This window comes from Symphodus melops, assembly GCF_947650265.1.
Source record: "Symphodus melops genome assembly, chromosome: 3".
Lineage (NCBI taxonomy): Eukaryota > Metazoa > Chordata > Actinopteri > Labriformes > Labridae > Symphodus > Symphodus melops.
The window spans coordinates 23,566,623-23,593,538 of record NC_136693.1 but is presented as its reverse complement, the minus strand read 5'-3'; the positions used below and the strand labels follow the sequence as shown (position 1 = coordinate 23,593,538).

Below are 26,916 nucleotides of genomic sequence, written 5' to 3'. Positions count from 1 at the left end.
TTAAATTGTGGATTCTGTAGACCATCCAGTTTTTCTTCGCCAACAAACACCAACAGCAGTCATAATCCTAAAGCGTATATCAGTCAAAACAGGTCGAGGTCATATTTGTTGTGACTTTACCTAAATAACCCAAAGAAGACCAAAATCTGAGTATCAGCGATATTCACTGAGTATTCTCTGCAGTTATTGTTATTCTTCACTTGACACTGCAGTTGTTTCTGGGGTGATTTAAATTAAACCTATAAACTTATAAACTTAAATTAAAATTACTGATTTTAAATACGATCGAAAAAGTACACAAAAACTGCTCAATTACAGAAATGTGAAATGTAATTTGCTACTTTTCACCTCTGGCTACTGCTACTTCTCGTACTCCAGGAACCTGTGACAACTCCCAGGCCAATGACTGCCGTTCTCCAAATGGGATGATGTTAAGCTGCTCAGCCTGTTATGGCCACTGGCTCGTCCCAGATACACCCTGCGAAATTTCCACACCTCCCCCATTTCCAACGACAACACCAGAGACCACAACACAGCTCTCCTGTAGACCAGCCATCTGTGAAATCCTAATCAGCAGGTGAGGCGGACAGGCAGCTGAAGTAGCTGCTGGACTATTTACTGTATGAATTAAAAGTAGTTTTCTAACTTGAAAAAAAAAAAGAAGAACTTTAAATAAACACAAAATTCAACAAAATTTGCCTTGGTCTCAATTAAAAGGCAGGTCAGTTACAACATTGTTGTTTTCAGAATTATGTTCAGTTTTATAGAAAATAAAATCATCAAGCAAAATCGAAACCAAAATTCTTTAGGATCCTAACAGTTCACTTCACTGTTCACCAATCTAAGTCAATTTAAGAGTCAGTCAATTTCAACTTATTAAATAAGTGTAACAATATAAAAATGTAACCCTGAATTGCTCCCCCTGCTCTGTCAGGGTGTATGCAGTTCGCTGCTCCTGTGGTCGAATGCTTGGTGCGCTAATTGCCCCACGGGGATAAATAGAGTTTCGAAAAAAAAGAAGAAAAAAAATGTATCCACTAGATTAGAGTGGCTACATAAAGTTATTTGTGTTGCCTTGAAAAGTCTTTCAATAACGTCATTGTAGTGGCACTCCGTCTCTTTCTTTCAGATTACATAATTTACATATTAAGCAATACTACAGTTCTGTTGGGCAGTGGGCCCATCAGAGATTAAACCTTCATAGAGGCAAATAAGGTGGTGAACAAACACGTTAGAACTCTTTTTTCGTCCTAACGCAAGGTCAAAAAACTGTGTAGCTTCCATAAATATCCGATTTCAAACAGTTTACGTTACGTCTATCACAAATTTAACCACGCAATAAAGTCATAACAGAAACACAGAGACACATGAAAATAAAATGCTTTTTTAATAACTAATGCTTTTAAAACAATTTTAAACATTATGAATTTATATGAAATTAATGTTATCAGATTGAAATCATCTTTAACTAGATATCAGTTGGCTCTTACAATCATGAATATAAAGATATTAGTTGGTTGAAGCAAAATTTTGTATTGTATTTTGTAAAAAGAACATGCTGCATGATGCAAAGTAATGGAAGTACTTGGATTAGCAAGGCTAATGCAAATGCAATGATATAAAGACTACACTGGCAGCTGATTTTGAATATTTATATGCAGTTGTTACAAAATCAGTGTCAACTTTCAAATGCATGAAGTGCAAATTAAGCAACAATGTATTTTGTTGAAGAGGATGATTCAAATATATTCTGAAACAATATCAGTGAGTATCACCCTGAATCAAGATAAAATGTCAACTTATATTGATACACAGTTTCCCATCATAAGCTTAAACCACAGACTATTAGAAATTATTAGTGACTGTGCCATCATCCATTGGTTTGTCTAGTAAACGGCACATAAATAGCGAAGGGATGTTGTTCTGTCTCCGACTGGTCCTATGACAAAGTAATGCTTGCAAAAGGTATGTATTGAAAATGCATCAACCGGCAATGGAGAAATACGAACGCTATTTTGGCTGCATTTCTTTCTTTTGTGTTCTCACCAATAGTGACAGGGCCCTGGCCAAGTGGGCCCCCCTTCCAATAAGATAATAATAATAAAAAATTACAATTACTAACGAATCAAATGAACAGCCTCTATCACACAGCCTCTGTCCTTACACATGCACAAATCCTCCACTCCTCCTGGTCACACACACATTATTGTATTATAGTATGTTCATATCACCACAGTAAATTATCGATCTGTATAATATGTACATATTCTGTATATTATCTGTACACTAGTATAAGCATTTTCTCTGCACCTTAATCTGTATATTTAATCCTCTGAATACACTTATATTTATAGCATTTATTTATATTTATAGCATCCCAATAATCCATCCAGCCATATATACCTAATAATTCACTTTTTCTTTAACCACATCTGTAAATTTTGTAATCACTGTACATAGAACGAACTCTTGCACTTTCTGCTTATTTGCACTTCTGGTGAGATGCCAAACCTCATTTCGTTACCGTATACTTGTATATGTGTAATGACAATAAAGTTGAATCTCATCTCATCATCTCATATCTCAAATCCATTAAGAGAATGTGTAGATAATGTTAAACTTGACGGAAAATAGTCTTAATTCAATACTGATGCGTCGTTATAAACTTCAACAGCAGCCCATCACCTATAAGATTCATTTTATAGAAGTTATTCTGTATATCTGGCTTTCCCAATAAATCAGATATGTGCAGAATTGTTTCACTATCTGTGACCTGAAAAACATTAACTTTTTCCGCTCCAGTCCATTACTAAACCCTATTTACTGTTTAAACCTCAAACACTGTAAAAATTGACACATAAAGACCAAAACACCACATAGATGCTAAACGTTGAGTGTCTGTTTTATTGCTATGATATAACCATGTGTTTTGGCTTGTTTCTAGTGTATTTCAGATGTGCCATTTTGCCATATCCCCAGCGCCATACATTGCAGCATGTCGCAATGACATCTGTACTACTGGCAATATCACCTGCAGCAGCCTGGAGACCTATGCTGCTGAGTGTTCTGACAAAGGGATCTGTATTGACTGGAGGGATGCTACTGATGGGCTGTGTGGTGAGATATATGTCCTATTGTGTAAATATCAAACTTGTTTTGTGAAGTGTTCAAAAATGTGTATATACATTTATATACACTGAGTTTATATTTTACAGAGCACAAGTGTCCAAGTGACAAAGTATACAAGGCCTGTGGCCCTGCTGTAGAGCCCACGTGCAATCACAGGTAATGTAAATAGTAAATTTCCTGATATTTGTGACCCTCTTTCTTTGTTAGCAAACAAAGTAATTAATTTCTGCACCTTTATTTAAACATTTTCCTCATCAAAAGAAGAGTATAAACTGTGGATTGTTCTAGTTCTGCTCCATGAGTTAATGTGATAAATATTTATTTGCTACACTCTTAATCAGTGTTTTCTTTTACGAAACCCTATTGTATGGGTAGACAAACTAAAACGTATCCAGTTGATGATATAGCTTTGCAAAGAAGGTTTTAACGGTGTTAGTGAGGATTTACTGTATTTGTTAAACTACTGGAACAATAATTAATCTAATTTCTGACATCAGATACAACAACATGTACGTTGCGGGATCTGCTCCATCTACAAAGGACATGAAGGAGGGTTGCTTCTGTCCTGATGGCACCACCATGTTTAACCAAGTTTATGACACATGTGTCCCCTCTTGTGGTAAGAAGACACCCTTTAGGAGACATACTTTGAGTGGGTCACAGATCTTTTGCAGTTCAATCGTTTCTGTTTGAATTTCAGATTGTACTGGACCTGATGGGAAACCAAAAATGGTGAGAACTCACATATTAGAGTATATCATTGTGCAAGACAGCAAAAGTAAAGCTGGTTCTCAATTTTTGTTGTCTGTTAATTAGCCCGGTGAGACATGGACAAGTGGCTGTGACCTTTGTGTCTGCGACAACAACACCATGAGTGTCCGGTGTGATCCTGTTCCATGCCCAACAATGGGGTTCCCTGACTGCAGCCTGGAGCCTGGAGAGAAGCTGGTCACCAGGACAGACGGCTGCTGTTCCCAACATTCATGTGGTCAGTTTTAGTTTTGTAAACGTATGTCATTATGTCACTTTGTATTTGTCGAATCCTCTCCAACTTCGTCTTTGCCACCTGTTATTGATGGATCCATTGTTTCCTCAGCATTTATACTTTTCAGTCCCTCGAGGAAGTCGCAATGTTGCGATCACAACAATTCACGCAAATTCAACCAATCCCCGGGATTTCTGGGCGAGCATGCAATTTTGTCCAATCACCACAACTTTTCTGCAAATTTGTACTATCAAAATAACTTTCCCCGCAACTTTCACCAATCAGAGTAGTCCCCTGCGAAAATGGCCAGCTATACGTCACCAAAGTTTAGTGACCACGAACCAAATAGTAAGGGCATATTGCAAAAATCTGGGAATAAATTCCTTACCAATAGATTTCTTCACAAACGTGTTCATAAAGGTGTCTTATAACACATAAAAAAAAACATTTAAATCCAACTCCCATAGGAAAATCTGTGAGAGCGGCTCAAAGTCGGGGTACCTGGAATAGTACTTTCTTGGTACTATATACTTATTGGTGAAAATTTGAAAATGTTAACCTTTGCTTTTGTTAGCTTGTGAGGGGTCAAACTAGGGGTTCTTTAGGATTCTGGATACATTGCAAACATTTGTTTTCCAAAAAAAATCCACTCCTTGGTTTACTTTTACATGTAAATTTACAATAGCTCTATATGTTGATTTTAATATCTCGAATACTAGTTAAAAAATATACTGCACCACATAGATCAATGTATTTGGGGTCCAGGTCTGAGCTTTCTTCACACTCTACTGTTCTTAAAGTGGGGACTGGGGCCCCCTGGGGGCTTATGAGACACTGAGAGGGGGTTCACGAGATGCTTTCCATCACTAAATACAAAAGTTGAATGATCTATAATTTAATATCTTACCCATTATGGTGGAAAAATACCCCATTCAAATATTAGTTGAATTTTAACTAATGGTTCAAAAATGGTTAGCAGTGGCAAAGTAATTTATGCTTCCCATAAGTGAAACAATGCAGGTGTCTGCTGCTCCCTATGAATGACATTTGACACCTCCATAAACTGAGTGTCTGTTAAGGAAATTCTGAATGTCCACACAGTCCTACAGTTTATACATTATATTATTATACAGCATTTCTTACATTACGCTGCTGAAATAGGGACAGTCGGGTTCCCCAGTCTTTAGCACAGTTATTGTGGGGGTCCAAAGCTGAAATGTATGGTAACCTCTGCTCTATATCATCATTGATACAGTTCTTGCAAGTCACACCTTTGTCATAGCTTACACTATGCCCAACTGACCTGAGCCAATGCAGGTTTTCTCTGAGCCCAGTCTGTCCTTTCAACTGTATTTATGGGCTGAGCCTGACCAAAACCATACAAGGTGACTTTTATAATTTGAGTTTGCACTTTTCGAATCAGATATCTGTTTAGATGAGATCTTAATAAGCACAAAAAAAGAAGCATCTATTATATAGAAAACAGCATATTTATAAGGTTCCCTTAGAAACACCTATCAAAACACAACAACATACTATTTTTACAAACTGTATGCTCTTCTCCGAGTTTCTAAGCAGTAATCTAATAGTGTGAGTGTACCTGCACATTTAGCTCTGGATCACTGTGGTCCTGTGTCTCTGCTTGTGTTGTTACTATTGGCTGTAGTGTAAATATGAATGGCAGAAGCCTGAGTGACGTCACATCACCTATCTGTTACTGCAGGGGGCTTTGGAAGCCGATCGTTTCTATGCTCGAAATCCTGTCTCAATCTAACTTTGAGTTAACCTAACTTTGAGTTAACCTAACTTTGAGTTAAACTAACTTTTAGTCAACCTAATAACAGGATAAGAGCTGGGGCTGAGGCAGGTTTTTTGAGCATTTTGACACCAGCTACACCACACCTGCCAATCAATCAGCTCAGAATGTGAATAACTCTTATCCTTCATCCAATCAAAACTGATGAGTCATCAACCCCCCCCCCCCCCCCCCCCCCCCCGCCCTCCCCTCCCCCCCTTCTTGGTTTTAATAGTGAACTTTTTGCAAGTTACTATAGCCATTAAAGAACTGGTATCCACATTTTCCAGTACACATATCATGTACCATCTGTTACTCTATACCTGGTGTCAGTGTGTCTGGTTTGATACAGGTTCTTATGGAAGGCGGTGGCTGAGTTAATCTAACTCGAAACTGTACCTCCAACAGATAGAGGGCGAAGCTGCAAAGCAAACTTACCAGGCCTATATCAAAACCTGGGACTGGAAGGTTTAGCAGAGTCTTTTGGACCTCAGTGACTATTGATGGGTGGGAGGAGTTTATGGTTATAAGCTGGTTCAAACACAGGACCCAATGGCTCCTGAGAAGCTTTAATTGTATGGAGAAAGGTGTTGAATGTATCTTGGCATGCAGAAATGGTAAAGGTACAGCGTGCAAGAACTGTATCAATGATGATGCAGAGCGGAGGTTACCATACATTTCAGCTTTGGACCCCCACAATAACTGTGCTAAAGACAGTGGGGAACCCCACTGTCTCTATTTCAGCAGAGTAATGTAAGAAATGCTGTATAATAACATAATGTATAAACAGTAGGACTGTGTGGACATTCAGAATTTCCTTAACAGACACCCAGTTTATGTAGGTGTCAAATGTCATTCATAGGGAGCAGATGTGATGGAAAACATCTCGCAACCTCCCTATCAGTGTCTCATAAGCCCCCAGGGGGCCCCAGTCCCCACTTTAAGAACAGTAGAGTGTGAAGAAAGCTCAGACCTGGACCCCAAATACATTTATCTATGTGGTGCAGTATATTTTTTAACTAGTATTCAAGATATTAAAATCAACATATAGAGCTATTGTAAATTTACATGTAAAAGTGGGCGTGGCCATTTCTCCACCAAGGAGTGGATTATTTGGAAAACAAATGTTTGCAATGTATCCAGAATCCTAAAGAACCCCTAGTTTGACCCCTCACAAGCTACCAAAAGCAAAGGTTAACATTTTCAAATTTTCACCAATAAGTATATAGTACCAAGAAAGTACTATTCCAGGTACCCCGACTTTGAGCCGCTCTCACGGATTTTCCTATGGGAGTTGGATTTAAATGTTTTTTTATGTGTTATAAGACACCTTTATGAACACGTTTGTGAAGAAATCTATTGGTAAGGAATTTATTCCCAGCTTGGCCAAATAGCTGATTAAACACCCTTACTAAAACTCACTTCCTTGTTTATATGCTCTCAGGAGAGTGAATGAAGCGTTTGTGTGCTGAAAAGAAAAGCGTTGCAGGTCCGTCCTGTCTCCATGACAACAGCTTGTTGACAAAGTGCCGCTGTGTAGCTGACACTGCTCCATCACTTTTTACTGCATGTTTAATATTTGAGATAATTTTTTAACCCAGCAGACATGGAGCGTGTGTCAGTGAGTGAGGCAGATGAATATGCTTCACAAAGTAAATTGTTCTGCTCAGGTTAAAATATCACTCAATCACATCAAATTGTGAGCAAGAAAATAATTGACATGAAAAAGGAATCGCAACTATTTTGCAAATGTTGCTTCCTGCCGCAATTTCATTGCAATTTTTTTTTGGAAAAGCTGCCACGAAATCAGGGATTTTAGGCTGCAACAATCCGGAGGGACTGACTTGTCTGTTACAGGATATAAGCTGGCTCCTGAGCTGTAGCCTGCTAAAATGGACACTACTTCCTTTAGATCTTTGATCTGAACAAAAAATATCAGCATAGCATTTGTAAATTCTACCAATGCTTTCTGTTTGTGTGAAATGCTTTAAGAAAATAGCTTTCAGACAACTAAATGAATTATTGAAACAATACAATGTTGTTCATGTTATATCTTCTGTCCACATGCAGGCTTGCTCTCTGTCTTGTTTATCTCTCTCATTGTATTTATTGATGTATTTCCTTTTGCAGTAAAATAAAGGAACAGGAGCTTTTTATGGATGGGTAATTTAGAAAGAAAAAAGTAAACTGTAGTTACGTAAGGTTCACTTGTTTTGGAAATTATTGATACATAAGCTTTTTGCATTCTTTTTGCTTTCCAAAGCAAAGAGAACATGTTTTGAGTTAAAATATGTTTTATGATATGTTTTTATCATTGAGTAAGACAAATTTGTCTCCAAATCAGACCAGTCACACTGTAATATTTAATTTAATATTTAATTAAATGCATGCCTGTTACTCAACTGATTCTTAATTGATAACTTGTTATAAAGAGTAAACATTAAAGTACATTTAAAGAGCATATTGCAGGTTAAAAAAAAAACGTGCAGTTTTTACGAGCAACTCCCATACAATGTAAAGGTGAATGATCGGCACTTGCACCTTCTACAAATTGTTTTTTAATTGATTGAATGTGATTAAAAACTTTACATATGCTGGAGTGAACACAGCACTCGCCCATATATCGCTAGCTGACACCTGTCACTCAGTAGGACGCCTGCTCCGGGTCTCTCCTCACACCACAACTTCACTTCTCTCCTGAGGCTGTTGGTCCACTGGTTTATTATTATGAACCTGTTAGATGTGATGGAGAGCAGAAACAGGCAGGATTAGAGGAATATTATGTAAAGGAATACATATTTTCTTCCTCTTTATTGACGGGAGTGACACTCGGATCCATGATTTTCAATGTTAAACAGTTGGGGATTCAGCGGGACTCCCTTATGTTACGTCACAGCTAAATGCGGAAGTAAAGAGCAAAGACGTGCGAAAACGTACTAAAACGTTTCCAGGAGACCCTGTGGGTTATTAATTTCTGAATTTCTTTAAAAACAGTATTGTTAACGTATTTTCCTATGATTAGTTAAGTTTTGTCTTTAACCTGCAATATGCTCTTTAAAACACAAACTCATACTCATCCTATCTTCTTATCCAAAACAGAATGCGATGTTGCCTTGTGTCCCGCTCCAATGACCTGCTCGCTTGGCTTCCGTCTCACCTACACAAATAGCACCTGCTGTAAATCCTACCACTGTGGTATGAGACTTTATCAATGTGCATCTGTCAACAGAGAATAAAAGAATCATCTGATTTATAATGTGATAAATGTGCAGATAAAACATGCTTCAGTCATCTTATACAGATGTTAGAGTTATTTTCTAAAATAACTTAACTGCAGATGCCAAGAAGAATTCAATGGGATGGAAAAAACAGAAATGTTTTCAGTAGCGGGGACAGCTGGTTTTTCCAGGGCAATGTTTTTTTTTTGTTGTTGTTTTTTAAACATGTATTAATGTTGATCTGATTCAAGCCTTATTTGTTTTTGCAGAACCAATTGGCGTGTGTGTGTTTGAAGGTACTATGTACACGGTAAGTGTACAGCTCAATACTAATAACTCAATATTAATAATCCAATATATCAGTGGTTAGGTACACAGACAGGCAGGGCATGCTGAGTTACAGGTTGTTGACTTTGCTACAGTAAAAAGCTTCAGCATACAGGTGAAAATGCTAATAAGTTTTGCATGTCAAGCTAAAGGGGTAACTGTTACCTGTCACTTCTCACCTATGTGCCAACGCGAGTGGCCACAAGTTCAGTAGTTATAATCACCCTAATTATGTCTGGTTTCACCCTATTGTATTGTTATGCTCCACCTGTAATGTAATGATCTCTGTGCATCCGTTAAATACCGTTCATAGCATGCGTCATAAATTCCTTCCAGCTTTAGATTCCTCTATACATGGTGCGGAGAATCATATTACCTTTACTCTAAGAATGTCAAGCATCTATTTAGAACAATCTCTTATTACACTGCTGATCAAGTCAGTATATTTTGCTTCAGAGACATTACATGTGATATACGTTTCTTCAAGTATGGTCATAGCTCCTCAGAATAGATTGTAGTCTGCTGATATCAAGATCACTTCTTCAGTGTACCCATACTGAACGAATACAGGAAGATTTGTACTATCAGATACTTAATGCTGGTTTTACTTTATTGTTTTAGATACTTAATCATTGCTCCTTTATTTTTCTGGGCACTCTAATGACTCAGCCTGCACTTTAATCTGCATCCCTACTGTCTGCATTGACTGTTTAATGCCTGTTCTCACACCTGGCCATACCTCCACCTGAAACACCACTGTACATGCACAAACAACACTAACTTCTAGAAGGTTAGCACTTTGTTTCTGAGGCTCTTTAACTGTTTACAGGTCTCTTTTAATTAGCACATATGTTATATAAGCATAAGTCTAATGTTAATTGCACATGTTTAATCTGTAATTATTTTTACTCTTAGTCACATCGGGTGCTGCTGAATCTTTTTTGGGGCTTATTGTATACAGAAGGGTGGGGGGATAGCGGTTGTGTATTGTAACAAATGTCTTGTGTCCTGCATGTCTTGTATACTGCTACTGGATGCCTTGAATTTCCCTCGGGATCAATAAAGTATCTGCCCGTCCATCCGTCCGTCTGTCCATTTTCTGTCGCTTATCCGGGGCCAGGTCGTGGGGGCAACAGTCTAAACAGTGACGCCCAGACTTCCCTCGCCTATGGTCATGAGTTTTAGGTCGTGACCAAAAGAACGAGATCCCGGCTACAAGTGGCCGAAATGGGCTTCCTCCGTAGGCGCTGGGCGCACCCTTAGAGATAGGGTGAGGAGCTTGGTCACCAGGGAGGAGCTCAGAGTAGAGCCACTACTCCTTCACATCGAGAGGAGTCAGTTGAGGTGGTTTGGGCATCTGTCCGGATGCCCCCTGGACGCCTTCCTAGGGAGGTGTTCCGGGCATGTCCGTCCAGGAGGAGGCCTCGGGGTCGACCCAGGACATGCTGGAGAGACTATGTCTTTCGGCTGGCTTGGGAACGCCTTGTGGTCCCACCGGATGAGCTGGAGGAGGTGTCTGGGGTGAGGGTAGGAACAAAGATTGACCAGTAAATCGAGAGCTTCGCCTCTCGGCTTAGCTCCTTCTTCACCACGACGGACCGATACAGTGGCCGCATGACTGCGGACGCCGCAACGATCCGTCTGTCGATTTCTCCATCTTTCCCCACTCGTGAACAAGACCCCAAGATACTTGAACTCCTCCACCTGGGGCAAAGACTCTCCACCGACCTGGAGAGGGCAAGCCACCTTTTTCCGGTCGAGAACCATGGCCTCAGATTTAGAGGTGCTGATCCTCATCCCAGCCGCCTCACACTCGGTAGCGAACCGCCCCAGTGCGTGCTGAAGGTCTGGGTTCGATGGAGCCAACAAGACCACATCATCCGCAAAAAGCAGAGACAAGATCCTGTGGTCCCCGAACCGGTGACATAGGGCAGCCCTGCTGGAGTCCAACGCGCTCCGGGAACAGGTCCGAGTTACTGCCGGCAATGCGAACCAGACTCCTGCTCTGGTCGTACAGGGACTGGACCGCCCTTAGCAAAGGGCCCTGAACCCCATACTCTTGGAGCACCCACCACAGGATGCCACGAGGGACATGGTTGAACGACTTCTCCAGATCCACAAAGCACATGTGGACTGGTTGTGCAAACTCCCATGAACCCTCGAACACCCTGTACATCCAGAGACTTAGGTACTCAGGACGAATCTCATCCACCCCCGGTGCCTTGCCACCAAGGAGCTTGCCAATCACTCCTTCAGCTTGACGGTCTCCCTTACTTTCGGTGTCCACCACCGGGTTCGGGGAGTGCCGCCACGACAGGCACCAGAGACCCAACAACCACAGCTCTGAGCAGCTGCTTTGACAATGGAGGTGGAGAACATGGTCCACTCGGACTCGATGTCTCCAGCCTCCCCCGGGATCTGTGAAAAGCTTGTCCGGAGGTGAGAGTTGAAGACCTCGCTAACAGAGGGTTCAGCCAGACATTCCCAGCAGACCCTCGCTACCCATTTGGGCCAATCTACTAAACTGCGCTGGGCTGAAAATGGGATGGGGAGCGATAGGATAAAATGCAGAAAGAAGGATAGGATAGTAAAGGAGGGCAGGGATTTGGTTATTTTGGGCCGGCTACCCTCACCAACAGTCTCGAAGAACCTAATAGAGCGCAGGAGCTCAAAAAAAGGAGTGGTTAGTAAATGAAATGTAATTCTTTGGAAGTGTGGAGGGAGTTATATCATAATGTATATTTTTACCTTTTTTTACGTATCTTACGGATGAAGTCTACTTATTGTCTATTATAAAAACACTTGTATCTTCTATTTTACAACATTAATCAATCTTCTTTTTATTTTTTAAAGCCTGGTGCCGAGATACCAATCCCTGATTCACCATCAGGATCAACTACAACACCAGGACAACCAATACAAACAACAGTAGGATCTGGAGAACCATCAGGAACAACTGGAGGAGCTGGACCACCATCAGGAACAACTAATGGAGGAGCTGGACCACCATCAGGAACAACTGAAGAAGGAGCAGGGCAACCATCAGGAACAACAAGTGCAGGAATTGGAGAGCCTTTTGTACCTGGGTCCTGCCAGAAGTGTTACTGTGGCCCAAAAATTGATCCAGTCACCAAGCTGAACACATTTGAATGCAAGCCCATTGTTTGCAACACCAACTGCTCTAAAGTAAGATGATTAATTGGTTTTACAAGAAATAGTTTAGGAGTCATTTAGGATTGTTGTCAGAGCAACTCTGAGTGAGGAAGGGACAGAAAACATTTAGCTAAGTAAGGAGGTATGATAAACGGTACACCGTTGTTAGGTATGACACATATTTTCAGAAACTGATGCGACTGGTTGATAAAACCTTTTTTAAAGCACTCTTTAAGCAATAAAGGGCATAGACAGGGAAATCGATTGGGCCTGATCATAGAATCTTATTGACCTTGTGTAAGTATGAATATGTTCAATTACCGTCTCTGTTAAATATCGATGGCTGTATAAAAACTTACTTCTGCCAAAGGATATTGGAGACAAAGATGGTTAGGTGATAAATTAAATCCATTATTCTAAAACGATGCCTTTGGCACATTTTATTGAATTCAATTTCAAATAATAATGTTAATCCAGTATAATCTGTGTCATTTTAAGCACAATGTTTTGAGGGCAGGAATACGTGGTAAGGAGGGAAAAATTATATAATTTTAACAATATCTTATAACACTGAATAAGAGTGTAGCAAATAGCAATATCTATTGTGTGCTTACAATGTTAGTATTCATGTAGGATAAGACTAATCAAAAGAAAATGTGTTCAAGGACCACAAGGAAAATGTTGCTACATAATTAAAAGAATAGAATATTAGGGACAAGCAGTAACAAGTAGAACTAAGCAAACCTGGTTTGTTATTACAAACCAGTATTTGTAATAACATAATTAACTAAAGAATAACAACCAAATTAAATAATGGCAACAGAAAAAAACAATATAAAGAAGAAATAATGTAAGACAGTGGTTCTTAAACTTTTCACAATGAGAACCATCTCAAAGACGTTCTGGCTCCCCAAGTATCACCATTATGACCAACATTTAAAGCCCCCCCTCCCCCCCAAACCTATCCTATCCTATTTTTCTTTCTGCATCTTGTCCCATCTCCCCCATCCCATTTCAAGCCCAGCACAGTTTAGCAGATGGCTGTTCCGTCATGAGCCCGGGTCTGCTGAAGATTTCTGCCTGTTAAAAGGAAGTTTTTTCTTGCCACGCTATGACGGATTAAGTTGGGCTCTTGTAATATAGCCATAAGTAAGGTCCTTTACCTGCTTTTTGTAAACATAACAATGAGCATGGTCTTGTTACCTGCTCTTTTGTTAATGCTAACAGACAAACAGTAAGGTCCTTTACCTGCTCTTGTAAAGTGTCTCGAGATAACGCCTGTTATGAATTGATGCTATACAAATAAAGATTGATTGATTGATAGTTTATTATTATTTACTATTGACCAGACACCACACACTGAGGCCTGAGCTTAGAGCCTCAAATGCAAAATAAAATAATATTGGTCATATTTGCTTCCTCTACTTGCCATCACAGCATTCATCCATTTGATTTGTACATCTTTATTTAAAAATAAATAAAATCAGAGACACCTAAAAGAGGGATCCTGAGTACCACCTGTGGTACTCATACCACAGTTTGAGAATGAAATATTTAAGAAAAGGAGGATGAGAACAGTTTTAGTAGGTGATGTTTAAGACATGAGTTTCAAGGGATTTCTTGAAGATGGAGAGTGAGGGTGAGTCTCCTGATATTTTTTAGAAGTGAGTTCCAGAAGGTGGGTGTGGCAACGGAGAAGGTCCTGTCCAGGACCAAAAGTTGGTCCTGCACCGCAGGGGATGGACAGGAGCAGACCTGAGAGTGCAAGTGGGAGTGTGCTGTTGGGGGAGCTTGACAGGTAGAGAAGAGCATAGTTATGGGGGCTTTAAAGGAGACAATGAGGAGTTTTTAGTGGCTATGCTAAGAAATGGGGGCTCAGTAGAGATTACGAAGGACGGTGGTCACAGATGTGGGAGTGTGAGCGAAGACAAGCAGGAAAGGCCTGGATATAGTATAGTGCATAGATTGTAGTTGAGTGTTTTGAATGATGAATTGTGGATCAGACTGTTGCTGTAATCTAGTGTGGAAGTGATGAACGCCTGGATGAGTGAGGAATGAGTGAGTGGTAGAAGTGATGGCTTTGGTGTGGATGTGGAGGTGAATATAATCTGTAAAGCAGTGAAACTGAAATCCATGGCAGAGAGAGAGAGAGAGAAAGAGAGAGAGAGAGAGAGAGAGAGAGAGAGAGAGAGAGAGAGAGAGAGAGAGAGAGAGCGTAAAATGAGGACTGCTCCAGAATGGGTAGTGGGGGTTCAACCTCCAGAGCTGTGGGGGGGACAGGGGTGTCACTGATGTTTTGAAATGTATCATTATTGATAACCATTAATGATAACCTCATTGCTACGAAACCTGTAAAAGTCCTTTCTTTCTTCTTACTGTGTCTCTAGGGTTTTGAATACCAGGAAGTACCTGAAAAGTGTTGTGGGAAGTGTGTTCAGAAGAGCTGTTTCCTCATCGCACCCGACAACTCAACACAGATAATTGAGGTTAGTTATGTTAAATAGTAAGCCTTTTTACACATATTTTAAAGTTATATAAAGCTATTCATATGACCTTTCTTAAATGTCATTGCTTTGAGTAGTTAGTAAAATGTCTTTGATTGTAGTTGTTTAGCCCAAGTTGGATTGACATACGAGCAGAAAACTTTAAAGAGGATTAATTTACTAGCTGAAATTGTTTCTTCTCTTCCTTCATGTAGGTCAATGAAACGTTTACACTGCCTGATAATAAGTGTGTGCAGTATGCCTGTGAGAATATCAACGGGCAGCTTGTGACAAAGGAGATCAAGACTGTTTGTACAACCTTTAATCCCTTGGACTGTGAACCTGTAAGTTAGTCAAACCTCTGCAGCACTGCACTGTCTCACCAAATAATGTTTATATCTCACACATAACGCATGGTTTCCTTTTCCAGGGTACAGAGACAATTGACGATAGTGGATGCTGCAGAATCTGTAAGTTAGATGTTTTTTTAATTTCATATAAATATTGAGACATAACTAACTCTGTTGTTTAATGTTAGTAAAAGTGTAAGAACCATTCAAATGACAGTTGTTTTGTCTTACAGGCACATTGCGGAGCGTCTGTGAAGTCCTAAGTAAGCAGGAAGTCATCAAGGTGAATGACTGTAAGAGCCCAGGGCCGGTCAACATTACGTACTGTGCTGGGCACTGTGGAAGCATGTCCATGTAAGTGAATTTATTCCCAAATAATGAAATTTAACATAATCAACAAAACAACGTCAAACTAGCTTTGATTTATTAATTTCCATTAATATAAGTTTAAAAAAAAATTGTGTTTGTATTCAAAATCTCTGATGTTACCAAGAATACATATAACCAGGTGATAACCAGCTCAGGAGTGCCTCCGGGGGCCACTCCCTCACTCTGACATCTCTCAATTAGTGCATGTCGATAGGATGTTGTTTGTGCATGAGGATGGTGGTAACAATAACATGTAAACCAAGGGGAGAAGGTGTAACTAAGTATAAGCAAATAACATTATAACAAGACATTATTCACAAACTATGGAAAAAAGTATAAACTCTAAATAAGATGATCCATTATTTAATAAGGTCTAAACACTATAAACTAGATTAAAACAACGAATCACCAAGGCCTTGGAGAACACATCTTCCTTCCACAAAATGAGTAAACATTGTGCATTGACAAGTAGCATGTTATTTGTGTTTCATTAAGTCCACTACTTATCTGGAGCTCTTTGTTGAAGCTTAATGCAGAGGGTGATCTGTCATAGTGTTTTAACCTACGTGAGCCATAAACAGACTGCATCTATAGATTTTAATTACTCAGTTTTGTGGCAATAGATCCTCAATTTAGTTGTTTTTTCAAGCTCTTATCTTATCTCCCAAGAATTGCAAACGCCTAAAACTAGCATATAAGTAATATGAACCTACCTTGTGGGCAAAAGCAGCATGGCATGTTTTGCTCTGGTCTACCACAGTGAGACCTTTATCCTCATCTTATTAGAAACTGTTGTTATCAAGATGATTAGCATGGACATAAGCTATTCTTACACTAACTTTACACTCATAACCTGGTCCGCACCAAGTTATGGTCAGTGTGAGTGATGGTGAACTAGGTGGGTTAAAAAAAGGTCCAGCTTGGCTGAACAGACCAGGATTACCCTTTAATCTTGCTTCTTGGTACAACCCTCACCTACAGTTTCAGCACTACAATAAATCAACAAAGCAAAATGAATGAATGAAAGCTTTGAAACAATGACATATTGACAAACTCTCCATCAAACTATAGTTTTGGTCTTTATTCATATCTGTACTCTATAGAGTTTGATAATAACGTAATATTCACCCAGGAATTGTGTAAAGATACTTCAGAGATTGACTGGAAATATTCTTCCGCTGTATATGTAGCAGATATGATGCTGTTTTATGTCTGTGCAGGTATTCTGCTGCAGTTAACATGATGATGCACCAGTGCGAGTGTTGCCAAGAAGCCGTCACAAGTGAGGGTCAAGCAGAACTCAAATGTACAAATGGCACAACGATCCAGCACAACTACACCAAAGTGGAGAGCTGTCTGTGCAACAGAGCAGAATGTGTGGAAGGAACTACAATTGCTCCAGTGGGGCGCGGCAGGAGACGCTGATCAGTCACTCCCTGGTTTACGCAAGTCTTGACCCCTTCAGACACCTTTCAGGACAGAACATTATAGCATCTTATCCTTGTATGTTTCATGATTTGTGGCCAAAATGTACTCTCTTATAAGTGTCACATGACATTTTGATGCAAACTTCTTTCCTTCAAATCAATCAAAAATAAAGTTATAAATATCTGCAGAAAGCATAACTACTAGTGTGGACATATTTTAGATTCAGGTTTGTGATAGCTCTTGTTGGGGATATGCTGAAGAAAAGATGAAGACCAAAACATTAAGATATTTGGCAATTGGAAATATGCAACATTGCATCATTGACTACTTGCGTAGGTCTGTTGCAACTGTCGATCACTAATATCAGTTACATTAAGAATTAATTTTGCCAAACTGCCAATAAAATACTGTAACCACCATTCTGTAGAGAGGACACTGTGTAGGCTTTATAATGTAAAATGATAAATTATAAGTTAAATTAATTAAGTTCTGACATTAGTCTACGATTAGGCAGATTGATTTCACTGCTCGTCAATGCCATTTTCCAACCGATCAACGCTTTGGGAAAAATGTGTCATATTTATGTAGCAAACTGGGTCAGCCATGCCTCCCCACTATGTGGGATATACGGGTTATATCTCTTTCTGCTAGATTCACTCTGAGAATATTAAATAACTTCTAAACAATCTCTTAAACTATGCCGCTTGTTTAGCTCTCAGAGAGAGAAAGAGAGAGAGTGTTTGTGGATTTAGCTCCTGGACTTTTATTCAAATTCAGGTCTTTAAATGGCATAATGAATCACATGAGAAAGATTTAAATAACTTAGATCAAAGGATTTCAACAAAGTAGGTTTCAAAGTTTTAGTCACAACATACAATGCTTCTTAGATGAAGCCTTTGGCCCGAAAAATTTACAACAAAACTTCCTATTCATTTACAGACACTAATGGAAAAGCACAACAAAAACTCAAGCTAAACATGTTAGAGCTCTGCTTAAATCAGTCCACCTGGTCCACACTGCATACCTGAGCAGTGCTGTTGAGGGTGCCAGAGTAGAGAAATGATGTCATCAAAACTTCCCAAAGCAAGTCCCTGGGGGCCATTAACATCCAAAGCACATTCCACGGAAGAGGTCAGACGTCTGTGCAGGGGCAGAATCTCCAGATGTGACAGCTGTGTACTCTTTGCAACTTTAATTGACTGTTTCAGGCTTGCAGACTCAATAATTCAATAGTTCAATAATATGTGACCTCACATATTATTGAACATCATAAATTGGACAATTTCATTATTAAAAATTGGTGTACCATAACACTTTGCAGTTATATTTTGCATCTCTGAATACCTTAATGTTGTAGAAGGATACTTCTTCCAAGCATAATTGCCTGAACTGTTGCTCTGTCCCCAGGTTAAATAATTACATTTTTAAGCGCATCCATAATCTAATTAAAGATCACAAAACATCTTACAGCTTTTGAGCAGCTAACTGCAGGAACTCCACATATCATTAAAAACATCATCCAGGTGAAAAAAATGTGTAATATACATGACTCATCCAGTGTTAATGAAATCCTGGCTTCAGGTGTGTGTGTGTGTGTGTGTGTGTGTGTGTGTGTGTGTGTGTGTGTGTGTGTGGGAGGGGGAACATACGTGTCTATGTAGCAAGGTTGCAGTGAAGGATCATGTCGAATAATAAATGAGTTGGTCTGGTAAAATTTGCTGAACCCATCAAGTGACACTCTTACAAGCTCAATATTTTGTGTATACTTTGGTGACAACAACGTTAGTGATTATGCCAAGACAAACAATCTTTCACACTAATCTGCAAATTTTTCAGCCTCGGCCCTGTTTACACCCTGTTCATTGTAGGACAGATTTAAGGAGTGTAAATACAGCCTAGACATATTAAGGGCACATTGAAGTCGCAAAGACAGAATGAATGCGACGTGTACATACATTATGTCCAGAGCTGCATTACAAGACTGCTTAGTCCCTGTAACCCCATGACATTGTCTCACCATCATTGAATAATAGTTTAACTGTCCATGTCATTATTCCTGATTATTCTATTGAACTTATTTTCTTTTTCTGGATGGTTCAAACCAAAGTGAGGCAAATTTCAGATCATTTATGTACATTTGACTCATTTAACACAACCCAGGAAATATTTGAACTCTATATATCTACTAATATGTTTCGCTTGGCAATATGTTTCGCAACTCCCTGACTGAGTTGCACCTTTCTACAGTAGATACATTTTCCCTCCTCCTGTGTTTATATGCACTTTCCTGCTGCTTCCAGCTACTTGGGGCTAACCAGGTCCCAGTTTGATGACATGTTAGTTAGTATCCGTACCAACATTTCTCTGAGAGACACCATCAACCAGCGTTCCGTTTTTCCTGTCGAGGGCCTGTGTATTTGTTTTCACTGAGCGACAGTTTCACTGTATACAACCAGTCAGAGGTTGGCTGAAATGAACCCAAAATAAACCTATTTACTATATTTTCATTACAATTAACAGGTTAAAAGAATGCTGACATAACTACACCATGATGCAGATTTATAAAGAAAGAAAATCCAGCTTTTCAGTTCTGTCTGCAAACAAGAGAAGCAAACAACTATTAAAACGTTTTCTGTTTTGATTGACAATTTCAAAAGTAATCTAGGATAGGGTAGGATGTCAAAGAGTTTATAGGATTTAAAGATACAGCTTACACTAATTTCAAGAATACGTATAAGACTGTGTAAGTGACAGAAACTATGCAAATCTGCACAATAGATAGAATTAATTTGCTTTTGTTCTGAACACACCTTTAACGTTGAATTATTTCTTATGTTACTCATAGCATGTGGTAGTTTCTTTAAAGGCAAAGCAGTGAGGATACAGTTGTTTCATGGTATAAATGCAGACTTATCAATCTCTTGCCTAACAGAGACTGCAGCCATCCGTGCACTTCATTCATAAATCACTCAACTTTAAAGCAACATTAGGTACCATGAACAAACAGATGTTTGTATCATGTCAAATCTTGTATCCATATTCACTGTCTGCTGTGACTCTGACTCATACATTCTCAAATGAATGTATGCATTTCTTAAATTGTACATATCATGCAAATGATATGCGTTACATGTTGAAAAGTGGAGACTGATTTTGAGAACGCATTTGGAGCTCTACTAATAAGGGAAGCAGGACACACGTTACTGCCAGGTGTAAACAGGGCCTTGGATAACGGCCTCCAAACACCCAAATAGAACACATTTGTTGCTTTCATGGTCCAGTATCAGTCTGATAAACAGCTGTATGTCATCTGAAACAACCAAGCTCCATACATGCATTTGTGTGTGTGTGTGTGTGTGTGTGTGTGAGTGTGTGTGTGAGCGTGCGTGAGCATGAGTCACTAAGTGTGTTGGCATGTCTGCTACAAGCTTTTGTTCTGCTTTTAGAGCTCCTCAGCCATCTGCAGCAGAGAGTTAATGGCAGCGTCCTTGTTGCCCTGCTGTGCATCAAGCACAGTGCGGACCACCTCCTTATCAAGGTTTGGGAACATGTCCTGCAGGGCCTTCAGGTCCTCTTCACTGCACACTGGTCCCTGGACTCCAACAGCTGGCATGGCTGCTGGCATTCCCATTGGTACCATACCCTGGTTATAGACTGCAGGCACTCCTAGAAACAAAGACGTGCAGCTTTTATTGTAGTGAATAAAAGATTTACAGTGGGGTAAAAAAGTATTTAGTCAGCCACTGATTGGGCAAATTCACGGGGAAAAAATTACTGTCATAGTATGCTTATTGATGCTTTTATACATGTATCAGCTTGTTTTCACTGCAAACATGTACATATAAAGAGGACATATTGAAAATAATGCTTCTGCCCTCAATTAACCCTCAGCAACAGTTGCAGACAACAATCTATTACCACAGAACGAACCTTAAGCCCTGTTTCCACCACGCAGTTTAGTTCGGTTCGCCTCTGTACGGCATGCATTTTGTGACGTTTCCATAGACTAAAGCCAGGAAAGATCCCCAAATAACCGACCCGTACCGTCCTACTTTTTGGGACCCTTCCGTTGGGGTGCCAAAAATATCTGAATTAGCTGTTAACAATTAGCTGCTATCATGTGACGTTATTACGTACAGTAGCTGAAAGAAATTCCAGCTATCTGCATCCGGCTTACACAACGCCTACCAAATTTATTCATTATTATTTATTCATTTATGGCTGTAATTGATTAAAGTGACTCAAAATAAGACACACAGTCAGTAAAGTAGGCGTCATGTTCTCTGTGTTGTTCTCCGATGTGCAGACACAGATCAAACTGCGCGTTCCTTTTTGTTAATATTTTTCTTGAGTCCGCCTGTTTGTAAACTGAGCATGCTTCATATAACATAAAGCCATGCATGTGTTTTATTATGACGTTATGTACGAGAGTTATTCGTGCAGGCCATTGGGGGAATGGGGGGCCTTAAAGACCACTAGGCTAATATATATGATTCAGTTAAAAAAATACAAAGATTAAGGTTAGGTACAGTAAAATCGATTCCTGCTTCAGCGTCTCAACTGAAGTCAGAAAGCACAGGACAAAATCTCTGCTCCAAGGCCACAAATGAAAGAAGTGCCAGGAAAACTAAGGCCCAATGTATTTAACATGCAACCTGCATAATAAAACTGATATTTTTATTTTATCTCAAAACAGCAGGCAAAAGACCTTAATGAGTGATTGAGTGTGTTAGCATTTGTGTGTGTGTGTGTGTGTGTGTGTGTGTGTGTGTGTGTGTCTCACCTGCAATGGGCACATATCCTACACCTTGCTGGTACACAGAGGGCATCAGGACAACAGGCTGAGTCATCATTCCGGCTGGTAAGGACTGACAAAGACAGATTCATGATTAAGAGCTTAACTATCAGTCCTCTTAGTCAATGATTCCTTGCTCCTTATTTGAACCAGGGGTTAATCCGGTCCACCATCCGAAATTCCCAAAGCTTGTCATCAGAAACAGACACCGTCTCATGTGAGACTAAATATGAGGTAAACACAAGGTGCTTTTGCCCTAATAAAAGGATAAACATTCATGCCTACTCACTGAATAACATCATCCTAATAAGAATAAATATCCTTCTGTTCTCTGATATCTCTGGTTTCTAGTTAAAAAGAAAGCGTGTTTACCGGGCTGCATCACACCAAATAAATGACCTTCAGTATGTGTTTTCTCTATTCAGTAAAAATTCAATATTAAACAAAAACAGAACTTACAAAAAAACAGGAACAGCAAATATGTACCGGTATTTAGATTTTCATGTTTAGATAATTAAGGTGAACTTTATTTGACTTTCACTCATCATCCCCACGTCCAGATGATGTGATGGTTGTTTAACAGAATTTTCTTTTCTTTTCTTTCTTCCCCCAAAGAATGTCATGCGTGGAGCATCTATTTATGTCTTTAAACAAGTATACACTGTTTATCGAGGTGTCAGTAAATTTACTCACGGCAAAGGACATGACTAGGTTGATCATGCCCTCCTTGTCGTCCCCCTGCCTGCCGCTGAGGCTGAACCACTCATCCACAACGCTACCTTCTCTCAGGCCCTCTGGGATAGTGACATGAGTCCATGCTATCCTGTCGTCCATGGAGAACGCTCTCTGGATGGCACAACAGCAGAATTATTTTTTTTAAATGAATGCTCAAACTGCATTTCCTAAAAGGAAGACACACATTGGATGTGTCTCACTCTAAAGCAAAGTGTTAAGACTGCAATTTTAGTAATTTAATAACAGAGACTGAGAAAGAGAAAAAGAAAGACAAGGCATGGTTCAGCTGCTGCCTGCAGTTAGGTTGATTTGTGTGTGTGAACTGAAATAAAGCAAGCCGATTGAAGTAGTACAACATATGAACATGAGATAAAACAAAGTGATAAATAGTGTAAAAATATTTAAGTGCCCCTTCGTTGCAGCAGTCCACTTGAATCCTTCTCACCTCATCAAAGATCTCCAGGTAGAAGGAGTCCACCCCTGGAGGCACAGTGCACTGGATCACCTTGTTCCATCGTGGGTTCTTGGCACCATTGTGAGCTGTTGGTGTCTCGTAGACTGCATAGCCAAGTCGAACTCTACAGTATGGATCCATCCGGGTCATACCGTAGTTCTTTGCCAGCTTGGCCTGTTTAGAAATACAAAAAAAGGCGGCTTCAGTTAGGCGAAAAAGAGCCTCTTGTTTGAGTTCATTTCAGTAGATTTGGTTTGACTTATTCTTTGACTCGTCTTTCCTTTAATTTGTGCGTTTATTCTACCATTTTTTGTTGTGTTTGAAAGTGATTCACTTTTCCTATTCTTGCTCCTTATAATACGAGTGATCGCCTATAATTTGACCCTTAGAACAGCTTTGCTCAGGTGCACATTGCGTTAATACTAATGTTTTTTTTGTTCTCACCACTAGGTCACTCTGTGACCATAACTTATTATTTGAATGTAGATTTGTTAAGGTCTAGACTCTTAGCATATATACTAGCAGACTGGAGTTAGACTACTAACACTAATTTCTGGAAAAACACTAGGTTTCAAAACACTGCTAAGCCTGATTTTGGCAAACTGCTACGTTCAAAGAAAAACTCTCAATTTGAACCACTTTTCCTGGTTAAACTCTTCTCTAAACAATTACAGTTTAAGGTAGATTGGCAAAAACAAAAATACAATTCACAAGACTGTGGCTAGTAATAAGTCAAAATGTGTAATATTGTCTACACAATGTAAGGTGCTTTGGTCTGGAAGACACAATAGAGTTCTTCCCATGCTCATAACACAGGCCCTTCCTACGTATACCTACTAGTATCATTAAATGAGACAGTTGTTTATCTTACAGCAAAGCAACTATACGTTTACCTGGACCACAGTGATGCTGAGTCGCCCCACAGTACCTATAGAGCCTCCATACTGCAGCTGCCGGGCTGCCTGAGCATCCATCTGGACCTGGTGCTGTTGCTGAGTCGGAGTAATGCGCAGGAAGTCCTGCGGAAGCTCACCAATATAAACCTGAATATACAAACATATAATCAAAGATAAAGACTGACAATTTAAAGATATAGCCGACAACTGAGACATTAGAAAACTAGTTGACATACCATGATGGATGCACATATTTTCCATGTTATGTAATTCATGTGATCAAAAGCATAAAGGCCTATATTTGCTTAAAAATATCTGTCCACATCTGCTTTCATACATGACCTGTATTCAATAAAAGCTCTATAGATAACACTTAAACATTTTTTTAGGATATTTCAAAAATAAATAAATAGATGAATGCATGTCTGTTAAAACCCACGAAAACATTGGTGATTAAATTCAGAAAGAAATGTATTGCTTGAAGTTAAATATTCTAAACCAGTATCGGTGTTGTTATTAAAAACACATACATTCTATTTGAGGCATGCGCTAAATGAATATTTACTGTCTATAGCTTAAATAAGCACCTTGAAAGTAGAGAGCATGCTGTGTTAATGTATTACATAATTTGTAATCTGACATGAGAACAATCTGCTCATGTTTAATTAAATGGATCATCAGTATACTGTATGGTCAATGTGTTGTTAAAGTGTGGGGCTTTCATGAGCTTGGACAGTAAAAGTTAAGGAAAATACGTTTACTTTAATGAGTCATTGGCCATTGGCATCGTTAAATGAGCTTCAGAAAAGTCATGTATTCCTTCTTTACTCATGTCCCTTCTCATCAGATGTCTGTAATGAAAAACTACACAAAATAGCCTTCGCCTTCAGCCTATAATTAAGACAACCAAAAACCTCATACGACTGAGAGCCGCCGGTTAAAATGGTCTCTCACACTCTCTCTCTCTCTCTCACACTCACTCTCTCTCACACACACACTCTCACTCTCTCTCACACACACACACACTCTCTCTCTCTCTCTCACACACACTCTCACTCTCTCTCTCTCACACACTCTCTCTCTCTCACACTCTCTCTCTCTCTCTCTCTCTCACACACTCTCTCTCTCTCTCTCTCTCACACACACACTCTCTCTCTCTCACACACTCTCTCTCTCTCTCACACACACACTCTCACTCTCTCTCACACACACACTCTCACTCTCTCTCTCACACTCACTCTCTCACACACACACTCTCTCTCACACACACACACACTCTCTCTCTCTCTCTCGCACACGCGAACACACACACACACACACACACACACACACAGGTTAAAAATCCCCTTGGTGTCATTTTTTTTTAATCATTTCTTGTCTTTTCCACCGTCACATCAAAAGAACGACAAAAACACTAATTTAGAAAGGAATTTAAGTGACAGTAGTTGAATTAGCATACACATCCACACACTTCTGGGTGTATACCACCAAGTGTTAATTTAAGTATAGTTATTTCGAATCAGACAAGTTGTTTACAAGGCAGTTTATAAGCTGCTGTAGCGGGTCATTAATCCCGTTATATAACGTTAACACAACTGAACGTTTACTCGCTATGGTAATGTCGTTGTCACTGTGTGTAACTATATAGGATGTTGCTGTTTAATGCATAGAAGAGGTGAACTGTCAGAGATGTTGATAAACTTAAGTTTAGCTAGTTCCGCAGTGCTGTCTGTCTGTGATTGTCATGACAACATTGAGTCTGACCCGCAGTCTACCTGTCCCCGCTGAGTGCTGATGGTGGTCGTCATCTTGTTTCGTCAATTTACGTTGAAGTAAATTCTTGCAAATCCTCTCGAGTTACAGATGTTTCTCGAAAAACAAGTAGCCCTCAGAGCCTCTGCTTGGATTACCGTTAACCTGGAAGTGTTTCCTTTTTCCTCTTCTTCGTTGGTCTGAATCAAATCCAACTAAAATGCGCGAGCTCCCCCTTCCGGCCTTGACAGACATGACTAAAACAACCGCAGGTAATCTACGCTTGATAAACATTTTTTACAGAAAGATACTCTTAACTCAAAATTTGATTAACCTCGAAAACAATACTGTTTAACTTTTTACTGTTTAACAATACAATACTGTTTAACATAGTTTAAACTATTAAGTTTTAAATATCTACACGTTTTAGACATGTTTGACCTTTTATGAATTGTCAGTGTTGTTGTCCTATGGCCCATTTAACTTTTTTCTTCTCAATTTGCCTTTACATGTATTTATTAATGATTATTTAAACAGCCTACATTTTTATGGACCTAACAATTAAAATGGTTTTGTAGGTTTTTTTGTTTGTTTTTTTACTGTACTATCAACTATTATTTCTGGAAAATTCTGACATTATTGTACATAACTGTTTAATGCTGAACTTTAACTTATGAAATACTGTCAAAGTGTGGTACTTTAATAACCATCCCTTCTAGCATTACACGAAGGGTAACAGCTTTCACCTCAAACAGCTTTTTCATAATCTTACATCTTTCAAAGAAAACCTCATAGTGTTTATTATATTATGAAACTCTACAGACCTAACTTTCTCAGGCAAGATGATCATTATCTTGTAAACTCTATGGCCTCACTCCCCTCGTGTTCCAGATATAGTCGATCACACAGCTGCTCCCTGTTTTCTATCTGGCAGTGCCACACACTCCTTCCCCAACTGCTCCTGCGTGACAGTGGGGCAGGGATAGCAGTTGAGGATAGCAGACCAGGTCTACTGCAAGGACTGCAGTCAGACAAGCTTACATATTA

At 39.5% G+C, this 26,916-nt stretch overlaps 2 protein-coding genes across 2 annotated transcripts; one reads left to right on the top strand and one right to left on the bottom strand.

Moving 5' to 3' along the window:
* Positions 1-3,636: 3,636 nt before the first annotated feature.
* On the top strand, positions 3,637-17,442 carry LOC306821798 (intestinal mucin-like protein; the record flags this gene model as incomplete). Its single annotated transcript, XM_079340371.1, has 9 exons — positions 3,637-3,748; positions 3,830-3,861; positions 3,946-4,117; positions 12,345-12,640; positions 14,995-15,093; positions 15,306-15,434; positions 15,521-15,560; positions 15,674-15,794; positions 17,030-17,442. The coding sequence occupies 9 exons, from the start codon at positions 3,637-3,639 to the stop codon at positions 17,232-17,234; spliced, it is 1,206 nt and encodes a 401-aa protein (XP_079196497.1). The 3' UTR covers positions 17,235-17,442.
* A 534-nt stretch (positions 17,443-17,976) lies between these two features.
* Positions 17,977-26,147, bottom strand: tollip (toll interacting protein). Its single transcript, XM_079339248.1, has 6 exons — positions 25,893-26,147; positions 24,115-24,264; positions 23,213-23,395; positions 22,726-22,878; positions 22,021-22,105; positions 17,977-20,903 (listed from the first exon to the last, which is right to left on the bottom strand). Exons 1-6 carry the CDS (start codon positions 25,923-25,925, stop codon positions 20,680-20,682), a joined length of 828 nt encoding a protein of 275 aa, XP_079195374.1. The 5' UTR covers positions 25,926-26,147; the 3' UTR covers positions 17,977-20,679.
* Between the last annotated feature and the right edge of the window lie 769 nt (positions 26,148-26,916).